The sequence below is a fragment of the Entamoeba dispar genome, genomic scaffold (assembly GCF_000209125.1).
Source record: "Entamoeba dispar SAW760 scf_1105229462679 genomic scaffold, whole genome shotgun sequence".
In the NCBI taxonomy this organism is placed as follows: domain Eukaryota; phylum Evosea; order Mastigamoebida; family Endamoebidae; genus Entamoeba; species Entamoeba dispar.
In genome coordinates this window covers 16,500-30,829 of record NW_001855313.1, presented here as the reverse complement: position 1 = coordinate 30,829, position 14,330 = coordinate 16,500, and the positions used below count along the sequence as shown (strand labels likewise).

Below are 14,330 nucleotides of genomic sequence, written 5' to 3'. Positions count from 1 at the left end.
TGTAATGACTCATAGATTTTAATTAAAAAATGTCATCATCAATTTTATTGATTTTTTAAGGTTTACTCAATTTTTAATTATCACAGAATTATCTTTTTGAATGACAAATGACATTCAACAAAATCAAACTTGAAAAGCACTTACTGTGATTCCATTACTTTCAAATAAAAATGTTTTTATGTATTGACATAAGTTTTAAAAGAAAATAGTAGAAGATAAGTTACATTTCTATCTTCATTATTTTAACAAATTAATCATTTTCTGAAAACTCAATTTTTTGAAATATTCGTTCAAATCGAATAATTTGTTTTTTTATTCAGTAGAATTCAATAAAATTATGACCATTTAGAACATTTAATGTTTATCAAACAAATAGTTTTATAAAAATAGTTTTAAATAACATAATTTATAATAATAAGAAATAAACTCAAACTCATATTTTACAAATTAATCAAAATTTAATAATAATGTTATTTATTATTTTATTTATCCTTGTTCAAGACTGCCAATGTAAACTACTTTTTGACTGTATTCCAATTGGTAACAGATTTAGTGATGGATTTAATTCTCAGACAAATACATCGTCTTTACAATGTTCATTTACTCATTCAAATAAAACATACTTATTTACAAAAGACTTTAATGACGATTCAGAAAACGATTGGTCAGTTGGTCATACAATGGTTGATGGTCAAATTATATTTTCATCTAATAACCACCAATTATTTATAACATCGAATTTAACTTTAACTAACCAAAGTCAATTATATCTTCACAGACCATTTGAAATTAGTTATTTATTGAAAATGATGTCACAGTCTCAAATACATGTATTTAAGTCATTACAAATACAAAAAAATATTTCTATAAAAGATCAATTAGAAACAAATTACCCATTAATTATCTCATGGAATGCTATTGGAATAGAGCTCTTTAAATCTCTTCAAATTAATAGCAACACTGAGTGTTTTGATCTTCTTTCAATGCAATCACCTTATATCCTCAACACTGCTAATTCTATTAACACAATAAAAACAAACGACTTTCCTTATCCTCTTTCAACTGGTCATCTTCATCTTCTTTCTGGACAACGTCTTGTTCGTTATTGCCCTTTTTCTGTTCCATTTACTAACGAAGTTAAATGTATTTTAACAACTCCGTATTATCAAAAATCTTATTCAGGTAGTGGAAATTATGCTTTTGCTTACCCTCATTGCCCATGCAATGATGAACACACTTCATGTATTCTTGAATTCTTATCTTCTGAAGTATACCTTCAATCAAATGACTTATCACATACACTACTTCATATCAATCATAATACTACCCTTTATCAACTTGACACTGCAAAATCAATTCATGTTGAAGATTTATGCTTATTACATCTCATCTCTATGAGACCATTTTCTCAGAATCTTATTAAAACATCATTTGGATTTATTACTAATTCTGGGGAAAGTGATGGAATGTTTTTCTTTAATCCATTAAAAAACACATTGATACTAACTGGAACAAATGAACTTCATTTGAATAAATATAAAAATAAAGTTCCACTTACTATTATTGGTCATGGTTTGATTAATTTAAAAGATATTCAAGACTCTTCTGTATATTCTTTTAAGATAGATAATGAAAAAGAAAAATTTAAAGTCCATATCAATCAAAAAGGAAATAATCAAATATTGATATTTGACCAACAAAGTTATCTTGATGAATCACCATATTGTGCTGTGGTGATAATCAAATCTAAGAATACTATTAGTTGTCAATCTTGCAAAGAAGGGTTTTCTTTAACTCAATCTAATCTTTGTATTAAAGATATTCATTGCAACCACTACTCTTCAAATGGTCATTGTCTAAGTTGTAAAGATGGATATCAATTATCTGTTGATGGGACTTGTCAAAGTAATTATTATCGTATTGAAAAGATACCATTATGCAAAGGTGATACTTGTGATTAATCAAATATTGTTTTAAAATAATATCTTTCTCAATTCTTAAAAATTTTGTTATTTTCAGTAAGAGTTTATTTTAAATACTCCTAAAAACCAATCCATAAAAAATCTTAAATAAGGTAACAAACAAATAAACTTTTATATTAAAAAACAACTCATTTTATAATTTTATATTATTAATTACTATTACAAATAAACTTTGACCATTTGTAGAAAAAGTCAAAATATCATTATTTATTTAGTAATATTATATTTTTAGATTCTTACTCAGTAATACTTTCTATCATTTACAACTAATAAATATTAATATAAAATACTACACTAACTAAACAATAAGTAAAAAAAACTTTTTAAATTAGTCACTCAAAACATTAATAAAAGAAATTACATTCAAACTTGACATTCATTTATTTTCAAATTCGTGATATGTTGAATTAACAATGACACTGGTGGTCTTCTATATGATTCGTAATTAGTGCATTCTTTTATAATTAACTCTATTTCTTGAGAGTCAAGAATGACTAACAGGTGTTGTTTCTTTTTTATTTCAATACTTCTTCCAACAATAGTTTGTAAGGGTCTTCTAAGAACTACAAACGCCATAACCATTCCAAAAGAAAAAACATCAGAAGATGGAGTGGTGAATGTATTTCGTGCTTCAGGAGAACAATACTCTATTTCAGGAATATGAGACTGAAAATGGGATGACTTTGATAAGAATTGATTCATTCTTGAAAAACAAGAGAAAGAAGGATCAGATAATTTCATCTGATAATCATTAGTAACAAGAACATTCGATGGAGATATATTCCCATGAACAACTCCATTTGAGTGAAGATATTTAAGGCCATTTAAAATATCAAGTGCAATATCATAATAGAAAACTTGATCATGCAAATTAGGGTGGTTAGTTTGAACAAACTCATTCAAAGAAAGTCTATGGCAATACTCTTCTATCAAAATAGGTGGTGTTGTTTGGTAAGCATATACTTCTAGAAGGTTTTTATGATGGAACTCTTCAAAATATTTCATAGATTTATGAATTAGTTGTGGAGGTAATTGTTTCAATAATAATTTGATACAAAAACCACCACATCCTTCAGGAAATTCTTTTTGAACTTCTTTAGATTTATTAGTTTGTGCATGATATATTTTAGAGTAATCAGTAACACTAATAGCAGGTTCATTGATATTAAAACATTTCAAACTCTTAATAAATAAAATTTGTTGTTTATTCTTACTAATTATAACAAAAATTAACGTACTAACAACAAGTAATGAAACAATAAGAAAATAAAATTCCATTTTGTTTTCGTTCTCAACATTTAAAATTCCCTTAAATATTTCTGTCTGTTCAAGTATGAATTTTTCATCCTCATAGTAATAATTTAAAAACGATAAAGTAAAAAAAAAACAACGAGAAATTAAAAAAAAAAGAGAAAGAAAACAAATTAATCAAGTTTGTAGTAAGTTTTTTTATTGGCAGGTAATAAAGCTTGTTGTTCTAATACTTTCTTTACTAAACCATAAGATATTTTAACATCAGGATTTTCTCTTTTAAAGTCTTGTAAAACTCTAGAAACGATGAATTTATTATAAGATTTAATTTGGTTCATATGAGTATCAATGAAATCGATTAACATTGAATGTTGTTTTGTATATTTTCTTTCTTTATCTTCAATAACAAGTCTTCCATTAACTAATTTTTGACGATGAACTTTAGGTTCTCTAGTTTTACCACTTTGTTTTTTAATATAAATTTTTTGAGGATGTTCATCACCACCTTTATTTTTAACTAAATAAGTATAACAATAAAATAAAGTACCATCTTTATCTTTAACAATTTCTTTATGAATACATTTATTTTGTTTTGACTCACTAGCATTTATTGTTTGCATTAATGGAGATGGTTGTTCTTCAATAACTGGACAATCTGGTAATAATGTTTGTGTCATTGAAAGATTTTGGTCATTCATTAAATGCATTGGATATAATTCATTTACTTCTCCATCATATGGTAATTCACCCATCATTGGTTGTGGTATTTCTGGTGGAAGATCTGTTTCTTGTTGAACTTGATTATGATCAATCATTTGACCTTCTTCAATTCTTTGTCCACATTCATTTTGTTCTTGTGTAATTGGTTGATTAAGATCAAGAACATGTGCTACTTGTTGTGTGTTGACATTTAAATCAAGTTGTTCTTTCGTTTGTACTACTCCAGCATTATTTAAATCAATTTGTTCTGTCTTCATTTGAACACTATCAGCATTAATCTCTTGAATATGAACTGAACTCTCCATTTTAATTTCTTGTGGTTCAGCTCCAGTGGTACTTGTTGTTGGTATTTCACTCATAAAACTAGTCATCTAATTAATTTTAGAACTCCAATAACAATTTTCCCTTTATCTGTGTTTTAATTCTTTTTTTTTAATATTTTTCTTTTAATTTTACTATTTTCCTTTTTTTCTCTTTTCAGTTTTATTCTTTTTCTTCTATTCTTTTTTAGGTTTTCTTTTTATTATTTTCTTTTAATTTTTTTATTATTACTTTTTTATTTTTCCTTTTTCTCACTTTTTTTTTTCTTTTTCTTCTTGACTTTTATATAAAAATATTCTACTTTCCTTTAAAAAACAAAAGGGTTTTTTTCTTCAAAAATAAACAAAAAAATATATTTTTTTCTTAAACTGAAAATTTTTATTTTTGATGTTTTGAAACTTAAAATATTGATTTTATTTATTAGATTTAATTAAAGAAAAAGAAAAAAGAAAAAGAAGAACTTAAAAGAACTAAAATATCAACTGAAAATGGAAAAATATAATCCAGGAGCATCTATTATTTATTCATGTGTAGCATATAGTGAAACGATATTAGTAGATTATTCTGATGTTTCAATTCCTCAAATAGATTCAGTTATTCATCAAATATTAAAAAAAGTAATAAATGTGAATGACACTATGGTAGTCAGAAAAGAAAATATTATAATTAACGTGTTATCAAAATACAATCTTGTCACTGTCGCAATCACTGGAACAACTTTTCCTACAGAACGTGTTTTTGACTTTCTGGATGATATTTATGTAACTTTTGTAAAAACATTTAATGAGGATCAATGGAAAAAATGTAGTGAAAAGACACTTAATTCTACTTTCTCTTTATTAATCAAACAAAAAATTAAACATTTTAATGACCTAACTACAGACCCATTAAACTCTATTCAATTAACTATGAATGACACTTTAAATCAAATAAATGATAGTATTGATCTATTAGTTAATCGTGGTAATGTTCTTGATGAAATTGAAACTAATTCAAATTATCTTGTTGAAGCTTCATTGGATTTAGAACAATCATCAATAAAACTTCGTCAAAAATATTATTTGACTACTACCAAAACCATCTTTTTAGTCTTCTTCTTAGTTGTAGTTTGTTATTTTTTCCATACTTTTTAATGGTAAAAATATTAATATTTATAGTTTGTGGTATTTCTTATTGTTTGGGGTCACTGTGGTATTTCTTTTGAACAATGCCGCCATTAGCTTTTTAATTAAAAATTTATAGTTTTTTTTTGAAAAAAATAGTTTTAAAGAAGAAACCTAAAAAGAAACAAATCAAAAATGAAAAGTATAATCGCCACAACACTTGATGGATTTACTTATCTTATTAATACGCAAAATAACCAGATTCAATGTAAATGGAAACAACCACAAAACATAACTTCAGCTTCAACAGTATCATATAACACATCCCAAAGTAAATTTATATTATGTGATAGTGAAAAGTCATTTACTTATGAATATTCTTTTATTAGAGAAAATGTTATTGCCAAATCCCCTATATTAGAACCATTATCATCTATTTATTATCTTTCTACGTCTTACATTATTGGTGGAACAGTTAGTGGTAAAATTGTTGTTTGGAGTAACTCTAATGGATTACTTCTCAAACAATTCCAAGCTCATAATAAGAAAATTACTTCTATTGTTTATTGCATTGATAATGGTATACTGATTACTGCTGGTGAAGATTCAGTTATTCGTGGATGGAATTTTGTAAGTTTATTTTGTGACTCTGTTCCTCAACCATTGTTTACTTATACTTCACACTCTCTTCCTATCACTGCTTTATATTGTGGAGAAGGTCTTAATGCAGGTATTATTTCTATTGCATTGGATAATACAATGAAATGTTGGAAAATTGGAGATTCAACTCCAACTGCTTCGTTTACTCTTCCTTCACAACCACTTTGCGTTTGTGTGAATAGTTCAAAAACTGTTATTTCTGTTGGGTGTATTGATGGTAAAGTTTATAGTATTCCAGTATTGTATGCTCCCCAATTTGATCGTATTAATAAAAAACAAGACATACAAGGAAAAGTATTTTATCATACTGACTGTGGTGCTGTGAGGTGTTTACAAGAATATAATGATACCTTGATTGTATCTTATCAAAATGGAAATCTTATCACTTTTGATTGTGAAACAGCAGAGCCATTACTTGTTAATGATGAGATTAAATCTCCAATTATTCGTTTTCAAATTATTTCTACCCCACTTCACTTCAACTCTCTTGAAGACTTAACAATTAAAAAATCTAAAGAGTGGAAGGTTGATACATTAATTCTAAAGAAATACCCAGCACTTGTTGATGAAATTCTTTCAACACCAATTTCTATTTCTCCATCAAAACCTTCAAAACATGATTTACAAAAAACTCTTTATTCATCAACTGGTCATTCAATTGATAATTCAACAACAAATAACCAATCTGAAATAGAAAAATTAAAAATGGAACTTCAACGTTGGAAGACCGTTAATTCTCAATTACTTCGTTTGTTGCAACGAACAAATTAGAAAATATTCTTCAGATTGCTTTAAAAATTGATTTGGACTTTTTCTTTTTGTTTTTTTATGTCTTCGATACTTTTTTTTTAGATTTAATAAAGAAATAATAATTTTATAATATCTTTATTTGGAGATAAAAAATAATGAAAAGCAAAAATAAGCTGAAATTCTCAGTAAAATGAACTAAGAAATAATATTATCAGATTATTTACAATGTCTGATGTATTAAAACGTGGTGTAATGATAAAAGAAGGAAGTAAAGTGAAGAATTGGAAGAAGAGATGGTTCGTGTTTCATAATAATGGGATGTTAGATTATTTTACAGATAAAAAGGAAACCGACCAAAAAGGAAGTGTTGACATGAATAGAGCAAGTTCTTTAAGAAAAACAGAAGACAAGAAAAGAATTATGTTAGAAATATTATTAGAGACCAAAGTTTTTCGATTAGCTTTTGATTCAGAGATTACTCGAGATGAATGGACAACTATATTTCAAAAATTTATTGATGAAAAATGTGGTAAAATAGATCAGTCTTCAAATGCATTAAAACCTAAACTAGAGGATTTCGAAACACTAAAACTTATTGGTAAAGGAACATATGGAAAAGTAATGTTAGTTAAAAAAATTGATACAGGTAAAATTTATGCAATGAAAATTTTAGATAAGAAAGCAGTTGTTGAAACAAATGAAGTTGAACATACAATGGCTGAAAGAGAAGTTTTAGGAACCATTGATAATCCATTTATTGTTCATATGCATTATTCATTCCAAACAGAGAATAAGTTATATTTTGTAATGGATTTTATAAATGGTGGAGAATTATTCTATCACTTACAAAATGAAAGAAGATTTTCTATTGCTCGTGCTAAATTTTATGCAGCTGAAATATTGTTAGCACTAGAACATTTACATTTACATGGTATTATTTATCGAGACTTAAAACCAGAAAATGTATTGTTAAATGCTGATGGACATGTATGTATCACAGATTTTGGATTAAGTAAAACAGGAATGAAAGGAGAAGGAGATATGACAAGTACTTTTTGTGGAACTGCTGCTTATTTAGCACCAGAAATTCTATTAGGAGAGAAATATGATAGTGCTGTTGACTGGTGGAGTTTTGGTATTTTAACATATGAAATGATGGTTGGTATACCACCATTTTATAGTGAGGATGAACGTGAAATGTATCAAAACATTGTTAATGAAGCTGTTAGATATCCACCAAATACACCATCTTCTATTAAAACATTTATTGATGCATTGTTAGAAAAGAACCCAAGTAGAAGATTAACAGATACAACTATCATGAAACATCATCCATTCTTCCAAGGACTTGACTTTGATCGTTTAATGAAAAAAGAAGTTGTTCCACCTTATATCCCTCAAGTTCATTCAGCTGATGATGTTGCTAATATCGATCCATATTTCTTAGGAGAAACAGACGCTGCTATTGCAGAGGAAAAAAATTCAAATACTTCAGGTGGACAAGAATTTAAGTTTGATGGCTTTACCTATATTTCTAAAAAGGATTAAAATAAAGTAAACACAAAAATGAATTTTTTCAAAGTTCAAATTCAATTCTTCTGGTTTCTTTTTTAAGTCATTTGAATAATTTATAAAAGAGATATTTTTTTTTATTTTTAAGTAAGTGATATATTAATTTCAATAAAATGAAATAAAACTGGAAATTCAATGACATTTGAAATCCCTGAATTTGCCAAATTTCCACCATTTTACACGTTTGGCAGTTGTTAAAAATAATAAAGTTCAACAGAATTTATTTCAATAGAGTACAACCAGTAGACAAAACAAAAAATCGCCAACTTCAACTTTGGTCACAACTTGTATTAAAATACTGTGAATACATTAAAAAACCAATAATGAAACAGTCAGAGTTCAACAAATTACCAATTTTTAATAATGAAGAACTTCACCGTTTGTTGGTTAATAGGTAAATAATAAATAATGAATTATTATTTAAAAAAAATAAGAAGAATAAAAATGAATGTATTAGGAGCACTAAGTGAAATTGGAATTGAATTAGTCAAAGAATTTATGGTGAGTAATAAACAAATTGTAGACCTAAACAAATCAAATAAATTAATAATTCTTTATAAACCACTTATAGAATGGGGAAAAGAGTTATATGAATATGGAAATTGTAGGGGATTAATTGGACGATCAGGCACATTTTTTTCAATTGAAAATGATGAAGATTCTGTTTTTTATCAATTAGATGATGAGTTACTAATAGAAGGATTTAATGCAGTTAAAGAACAAGGGAAAATGAAATTGGCTGAGAGTAAAGGACAATATGGGGTTTTTTGGTTGAAATAACAAAATAAATTTTTAAAAGAAAGAAAGTTGAGTTTTAAAGAAAAAATAAAATGAGTTTTAATAGAGTCAAGGATAAATTATTTTAATTTATATCCCTATTTAATTATATTTTCTGTTTTTTTGATGATGCAGTGTAAAAGAGGTACACTTCTTTATTTTTTTTTGTGAAAAAATGAAGAGAAAATAAAAAAATGAACAGTTAAGTTATTTTTTAAAATGAAGTTGTTTCTTTAACAGTGTGTTTTCTTGTTGAAGATATTCATATTTTTCTCTGTAGAACTGAAGATCATTTTGTAAAGTTTCTAATGTCTGTTCTATCTTTTTTGGTGAATCTTCATTCATTGGTGATTGGTCAATACACTCTGTTGACGGCGGTGATTTACCACATGAATCTGTTTCATTTGATTGTGAGTCTGAGTGGTCTGTTATAACAGACATTATCTATTAAAAATTAGGTTCAAAGTCATTTTTTGATTATTTTTTTCATTTTTCTAATTTGATTTTTAACTTGGTTCTTTCATCAAACCGAGTTTTTAACCACCTTTTTCCTTTTAATTTTCTTTCAACTCTATTAATCTTTAACTCAACTCTTTCTACGTTTTTATCACTTTTTTTTTACATGCATGTTTAAATGGTCCCTTACTCCAAAAATGAGAAGATTATCACTTTTCCATATCTACAAAAACAATCTACCATTTGTGGTGTGTATTGATTTCTCTCTAAACTTTTTTGGAATCTTATCCCATGGAGAAGAAGTATGAATTGTAATTAAACCGTTATATATAACGGAAATTATTTAACAGAAAATTAAAAGAATAACAAAAAAAGAGAATAAATTAAGAATATTAATAAAAACTAAAAAAGAATTATATCATGGGTTGAAACAAAAAACCCTTTTGGAGTAAAAAAAGAGATCTACAGATCACAATGGCCGAAGCTGTAGCCCAACCAGTTGAAACTGTTGCACCAACATTTGCACCAAAACTTTTCAATAAATGGAGTTATGATGTTACTGTTAGTGATATTTCACTCAAAGAACTTCTTGCAATTAACAGTAAACTTAAGTATCAAGTCTTCCTTCCACATACTGCTGGAAGATATCAAATTAAACCATTCAGAAAGATTCAATGTCCAATTGTTGAAAGATTAGTTTGTTGTATGATGCAACATGGAAAGAATTCAGGAAAGAAACTTCTTGCTATGAGAGTTGTTGAAGAGGCATTTGAAATCATTCACTTATTAACTGAAAAGAATCCAATTCAAGTATTAGTTGATGCTATTATCAATGCATCTCCAAGAGAAGATTCAACTCGTGTTGGAACAGGAGGAAATGCTAAGAGACAAGCTGTTGATGTTTCACCATTAAGAAGAATTAATCAAGCTCTTTATTTAATGACTATGGGATGCAGAAATGCTGCATTCAGAAACTCTAAAACTCTTGCTGAGTGTCTTGCTGATGAAATTGTCAATGCATCTAAATCTAACACTGCTTCATTTGCCATTAAGAAGAAGGAAGATATGGAACGTGTCGCTAAATCTAACAGATAAACTCAAGGAACTAATTTGGTTATTGTGTCGTTGTCTTTTTTTAAGATTTTCCTTTTATTTTGTCAGAAAGATAAAAGATTAGTTTCTGAGTTATTTTCATTTTTTTTTCTTTCTTTTTTGAGAACTTAAATATAATGATTTATGGAAGAGTTTTTTCGTGAATTTCATCTTCGAGTTCAACCATTTGGAAAAACCAACTCATTGAGTGAGTTGAAACGGGAAAGAAAATTTGCTGAATTAATGCTTCTATCTGAGAGGCGCTATCAGTTAGGATGTCGTGTTACTAGAAATAATCAAATAGAAGTTAATGGGTATAATAGTTTAAAACAAGCACAAATACTCATTTATCTCAATCAAACTATTAAACGAATTGAAGTACAAAAAGGGAGTTTTTTATTTTTATTCAACCCAGAAGTTAGAGGAGTTATTCAAGTTTGCCTTGTGGAACCAACGTCTCAAATTGTACTTGTTGGACTCACTAATTTTAATGAAAAATATCAAACAGAAATTAGCCAAATTAATGTCTTTGATACTTCTATTCAAATCTCATTTTCACCAAGAATGTTTGAAGAGTGTTGTTGTGGTGTTTTTGAAAGAAAAGAGAATGATTCATTACATTTTATTAAAAGCATGAAAATCCTCCCAAATGTTAAGAAATTCCAAATGACTTTTAATCAACCTTTAAAAAAAGGATCTTATTTTATTCGTATCTTTGTTAAACAACCAAACACTCCTTTAAACCCAAATACTATTTCATTTGAAACACCTTTTGTTCTTCAACAGTATTTTGCTAAATGACTCGTTAATATTTATTATAATTTAAACTACTTTTTCTTTCTTCTTCAAATCAAACCTATGAACAATGGTGAAATAATGAATGAAAATTAATTCTTCTGAAGAAGGTATGTCGTGACTACTAATCCAACGATACCAAGAATAAGAAGAATTAAAGTAATTGGTGATATAATAAAAATTATCCTCCAAATTGCTTTATCTGCCATTTCCTCTCCATGACTTTTCACTTCTTTGACTTCATCACTATCCTCATTACTTTCTTCATCTCGATCTTGATTTTCAGATTCATCAGGTTGATTTACTAATCCCAATACCTCTTCTTGTTGGGTGATGTTAATACCATATTCTTCATTTCGTTGTTTGGTTTCTGCTTCTTCGTTTGTTGGGATAGTAAGATCATTGATTTTTAATTCAGTGGTGTTTGTTAGATTTTCCATTTGTTGAAACAATACCCTGATCTAAAAAAGATTTTAGGTTTTTTCATTTTTCAATGTCTAATTGGAAAGAAGTAATTGGAACAATTCCATCTAGTTTTTGTCCACGTTGTGGCGCATATCTTATTCTTTCAGATAGTGGAGATATTGTGTGTGATGTGTGTCATTTTGTTATAAGTGCAGATCGTTTGTTATTATCTACATTTTTCCAAATAAATACACAACTGAAATGAGTGAATTGCATTGAAAGGAGATATTTGTTATTCTTATTGTTAAAATGGTAAAGAAAGAATTAGACATTTACATAAATTATAGAATTCAAATACAATCCAATTGAAACAACTTCTTCAATATTTGAGATGAGTAATAAAAAACGTATTGATTCAAAAATTAAAGAAATTTTACCAACAGGTGCTATTGTATATGAAAAGTGTCCTAATTGTGGAAATGAAACAATGCATTATCACTCTGCACAAGTTAGATCTGTGGATGAAGGTCAAACTGTTTATTATGAATGTCCTAATTGTGGTCATCAAGAAACTGTTAATACATAATTTGATAAAGAAAGTTTTGATTGACTGATTATTTTGTTTTTTTCGTTTTATCATTTTAATTATAATAAGATTCTATCTTATCATATTAAAACAATATTTCTTTTTCTTATTTTACTTCATTACTTCTAATGGAAACACCACCATCTATTCAAGAAACTTCTTGTCTTTATCAAGTTTGTTGAATTATATATATAAAAAATTATAACTTAATTAAAGTAGTCAGACTATGTTCCTACTTTATTAGATATTGAGTACTCTGTGTCAGGTCATATTGGTTATCCTAATAATGAGTATGATGACTGGATTCCTTTTGACAAAAATGCATTTCAACATTCAATATCATAACCATACAAACAAATCCAACCTATTCAAAAATAAAAGAAAACATTTTTAAAATTATTCAAGACACAACCATAACATATCCAAATAATATTTAATACATATTCATTTAATCAATTTCTTTAAACAGTTTTGATTATTTAATTTTTAGTAGAAGTTAAACAAATAATTCTATTTTTGTGTATTGTTAGAAAATGGATAGTGGTTTTGAGTAATTGTCCTTATGTTTATTCTATGAGTTGGGAATATTGAGGAAATTTTGTTTATGCTAGAATATGTAATTAGTTATAAAAATGTTTATTAGTCTTAATCTAGAGTAAGAAAGAGTAATAAGAAAAGAACGCTTAAAGTATAAATCATATAAATTCGTAATTAATGTGAGACATATAAAAACCTGATGTGACAACTTTTAATTAAGGTGTTTGATTTGTGTGAAACAAGAATTTGAATAATTTAATATTGGAAACAAAAGGAAATGAGTAACAATTATTATTTTAGATACAAATAGTTAAAAAACAAAATAACATGAATAATAAAATAGCAAGGATTAAAAAATAATTAAGCTCAATAGAAATAAATTATTTTTATTATTTAATATCAATTACTAAATAAAATATCTTTATTATAAAAAATAATAAGTTAATGTTTTGTTTAGAATAATTGAAATGAAAGTAAATTATTTTATATTTTAGAAATAACCTATTATTTGATTTATTGTTATTAATACAATTTTCTTTGTAAAAATAATAAAGTTATATAAAGTTAATAAATAAAGTCCATTATTTTAATAGATTTTATTTTTTAATAACGAATAAAGGAAAAAAAAGTATTGAGAAAATTACATCTTTGTTTTCTAAATTAATAAACAAGAATAAAAGAAAAAGATTAAAAAAAATTTGATTGAAATATTCTTTTTTCTTAATCATTAAATTTAACAATAAGGAAAATAAAATTTCACAAAGAAATAAAAAAAAACAATTTAAAGAAAGAATTTAATATATAAACAATATAAAACAAATAAAAGAAAAAAGAAAACTGAAAAATATAAAATTGAATAATTCTATGTTCTTTATTTTATATTTCTTTATATATAATTGTTTTGGTAAATGTGAATTAAATTTTACTAGTGCAAGTAGATATGGATTAAATGGACTTGTGGTTATAAGTTCAGAACCAAGCAAATGTAGTGGAAATATAAAAATACCAAATATAGGAATAGACCCAATTTCAAAAGAAGAAAAAAGGGTGGAAGTAATTGGATGGAATGCATTTAGTAATTCATTAATAGAGAGTATTGAAATACCATCAAGTATAAAAATAATTTGTCTTAATGCATTTTCAAATTGTAATAAATTACAAAATATAAATATTCCAAAAAGTGTTTATAGAATTGATTATCAAGCATTTTCTAATTGTAAATCATTACTTTCAATAAATTTTAATAATGCAGAAATTAAAGAATTAGGAAATGAAGTTTTTGTTGGTTGTAATAAATTAAAATCAATAGATTTATCTACATTT

At 26.3% G+C, this 14,330-nt stretch overlaps 12 protein-coding genes across 12 annotated transcripts in view, besides 18 other annotated features; 9 read left to right on the top strand and 3 right to left on the bottom strand.

Moving 5' to 3' along the window:
• Positions 1-376: 376 nt before the first annotated feature.
• Positions 377-490: a sequence feature (AT_rich).
• On the top strand, positions 468-1,961 carry EDI_323320 (uncharacterized protein; the record flags this gene model as incomplete). Its single annotated transcript, XM_001740017.1, has 1 exon — positions 468-1,961. The coding sequence occupies one exon, from the start codon at positions 468-470 to the stop codon at positions 1,959-1,961; it is 1,494 nt and encodes a 497-aa protein (XP_001740069.1).
• Positions 1,962-2,083: 122 nt separating this feature from the next.
• Positions 2,084-2,138: a sequence feature (AT_rich).
• Positions 2,139-2,176: 38 nt separating this feature from the next.
• Positions 2,177-2,213: a sequence feature (AT_rich).
• A 36-nt stretch (positions 2,214-2,249) lies between these two features.
• Positions 2,250-2,271: a sequence feature (AT_rich).
• Positions 2,272-2,345: 74 nt separating this feature from the next.
• Positions 2,346-3,260, bottom strand: EDI_323310 (membrane-associated tyrosine- and threonine-specific CDC2-inhibitory kinase wee-1.1, putative; the record flags this gene model as incomplete). The annotated part of the gene is made up of 1 exon (XM_001740016.1): positions 2,346-3,260. The coding sequence occupies one exon, from the start codon at positions 3,258-3,260 to the stop codon at positions 2,346-2,348; it is 915 nt and encodes a 304-aa protein (XP_001740068.1).
• An 85-nt stretch (positions 3,261-3,345) lies between these two features.
• Positions 3,346-3,406: a microsatellite.
• EDI_323300 (uncharacterized protein) lies at positions 3,407-4,324 on the bottom strand (the record flags this gene model as incomplete). Its single annotated transcript, XM_001740015.1, has 1 exon — positions 3,407-4,324. One exon carries the CDS (start codon positions 4,322-4,324, stop codon positions 3,407-3,409), a length of 918 nt encoding a protein of 305 aa, XP_001740067.1.
• Positions 4,325-4,375: 51 nt separating this feature from the next.
• Positions 4,376-4,551: a microsatellite.
• A 57-nt stretch (positions 4,552-4,608) lies between these two features.
• Positions 4,609-4,709: a sequence feature (AT_rich).
• A 53-nt stretch (positions 4,710-4,762) lies between these two features.
• EDI_323290 (vesicle-associated membrane protein, putative) lies at positions 4,763-5,494 on the top strand (the record flags this gene model as incomplete). Its single annotated transcript, XM_001740014.1, has 2 exons — positions 4,763-5,380; positions 5,432-5,494. The coding sequence occupies 2 exons, from the start codon at positions 4,763-4,765 to the stop codon at positions 5,492-5,494; spliced, it is 681 nt and encodes a 226-aa protein (XP_001740066.1).
• A 1-nt stretch (position 5,495) lies between these two features.
• Positions 5,496-5,543: a sequence feature (AT_rich).
• Positions 5,544-5,572: 29 nt separating this feature from the next.
• Positions 5,573-6,808, top strand: EDI_323280 (pre-rRNA-processing protein IPI3, putative; the record flags this gene model as incomplete). Its single annotated transcript, XM_001740013.1, has 1 exon — positions 5,573-6,808. One exon carries the CDS (start codon positions 5,573-5,575, stop codon positions 6,806-6,808), a length of 1,236 nt encoding a protein of 411 aa, XP_001740065.1.
• A 70-nt stretch (positions 6,809-6,878) lies between these two features.
• Positions 6,879-6,928: a sequence feature (AT_rich).
• Positions 6,929-7,012: 84 nt separating this feature from the next.
• EDI_323270 (uncharacterized protein) lies at positions 7,013-8,335 on the top strand (the record flags this gene model as incomplete). The annotated part of the gene is made up of 1 exon (XM_001740012.1): positions 7,013-8,335. One exon carries the CDS (start codon positions 7,013-7,015, stop codon positions 8,333-8,335), a length of 1,323 nt encoding a protein of 440 aa, XP_001740064.1.
• A 74-nt stretch (positions 8,336-8,409) lies between these two features.
• Positions 8,410-8,483: a sequence feature (AT_rich).
• Positions 8,484-8,494: 11 nt separating this feature from the next.
• EDI_323260 (vacuolar protein-sorting-associated protein, putative) lies at positions 8,495-9,139 on the top strand (the record flags this gene model as incomplete). The annotated part of the gene is made up of 3 exons (XM_001740011.1): positions 8,495-8,541; positions 8,592-8,753; positions 8,797-9,139. 3 exons carry the CDS (start codon positions 8,495-8,497, stop codon positions 9,137-9,139), a joined length of 552 nt encoding a protein of 183 aa, XP_001740063.1.
• Positions 8,755-8,792: a sequence feature (AT_rich).
• A 72-nt stretch (positions 9,140-9,211) lies between the features above and the next one.
• Positions 9,212-9,232: a sequence feature (AT_rich).
• Positions 9,233-9,969: 737 nt separating this feature from the next.
• Positions 9,970-10,011: a sequence feature (AT_rich).
• Positions 10,012-10,066: 55 nt separating this feature from the next.
• Positions 10,067-10,687, top strand: EDI_323250 (40S ribosomal protein S5, putative; the record flags this gene model as incomplete). The annotated part of the gene is made up of 1 exon (XM_001740010.1): positions 10,067-10,687. The coding sequence occupies one exon, from the start codon at positions 10,067-10,069 to the stop codon at positions 10,685-10,687; it is 621 nt and encodes a 206-aa protein (XP_001740062.1).
• Positions 10,688-10,828: 141 nt separating this feature from the next.
• EDI_323240 (uncharacterized protein) lies at positions 10,829-11,485 on the top strand (the record flags this gene model as incomplete). Its single annotated transcript, XM_001740009.1, has 1 exon — positions 10,829-11,485. The coding sequence occupies one exon, from the start codon at positions 10,829-10,831 to the stop codon at positions 11,483-11,485; it is 657 nt and encodes a 218-aa protein (XP_001740061.1).
• A 4-nt stretch (positions 11,486-11,489) lies between these two features.
• Positions 11,490-11,511: a sequence feature (AT_rich).
• A 60-nt stretch (positions 11,512-11,571) lies between these two features.
• On the bottom strand, positions 11,572-11,919 carry EDI_323230 (uncharacterized protein; the record flags this gene model as incomplete). Its single annotated transcript, XM_001740008.1, has 1 exon — positions 11,572-11,919. The coding sequence occupies one exon, from the start codon at positions 11,917-11,919 to the stop codon at positions 11,572-11,574; it is 348 nt and encodes a 115-aa protein (XP_001740060.1).
• A 53-nt stretch (positions 11,920-11,972) lies between these two features.
• EDI_323220 (DNA-directed RNA polymerase I subunit RPA12, putative) lies at positions 11,973-12,470 on the top strand (the record flags this gene model as incomplete). The annotated part of the gene is made up of 2 exons (XM_001740007.1): positions 11,973-12,102; positions 12,232-12,470. The coding sequence occupies 2 exons, from the start codon at positions 11,973-11,975 to the stop codon at positions 12,468-12,470; spliced, it is 369 nt and encodes a 122-aa protein (XP_001740059.1).
• A 181-nt stretch (positions 12,471-12,651) lies between these two features.
• Positions 12,652-12,685: a sequence feature (AT_rich).
• A 695-nt stretch (positions 12,686-13,380) lies between these two features.
• Positions 13,381-13,617: a sequence feature (AT_rich).
• A 135-nt stretch (positions 13,618-13,752) lies between these two features.
• Positions 13,753-13,867: a microsatellite.
• Positions 13,868-13,871: 4 nt separating this feature from the next.
• EDI_323110 (uncharacterized protein) overlaps positions 13,872-14,330 on the top strand; it is a gene marked incomplete at both ends in the record, with an annotated part of 579 nt that continues 120 nt past the window's right edge. The window contains one exon of the mRNA XM_001733440.1: positions 13,872-14,330. This exon is cut by the window's right edge and continues 120 nt beyond it. Coding sequence (XP_001733492.1) covers positions 13,872-14,330 — 459 coding nt within the window.
• Positions 13,878-13,905: a sequence feature (AT_rich).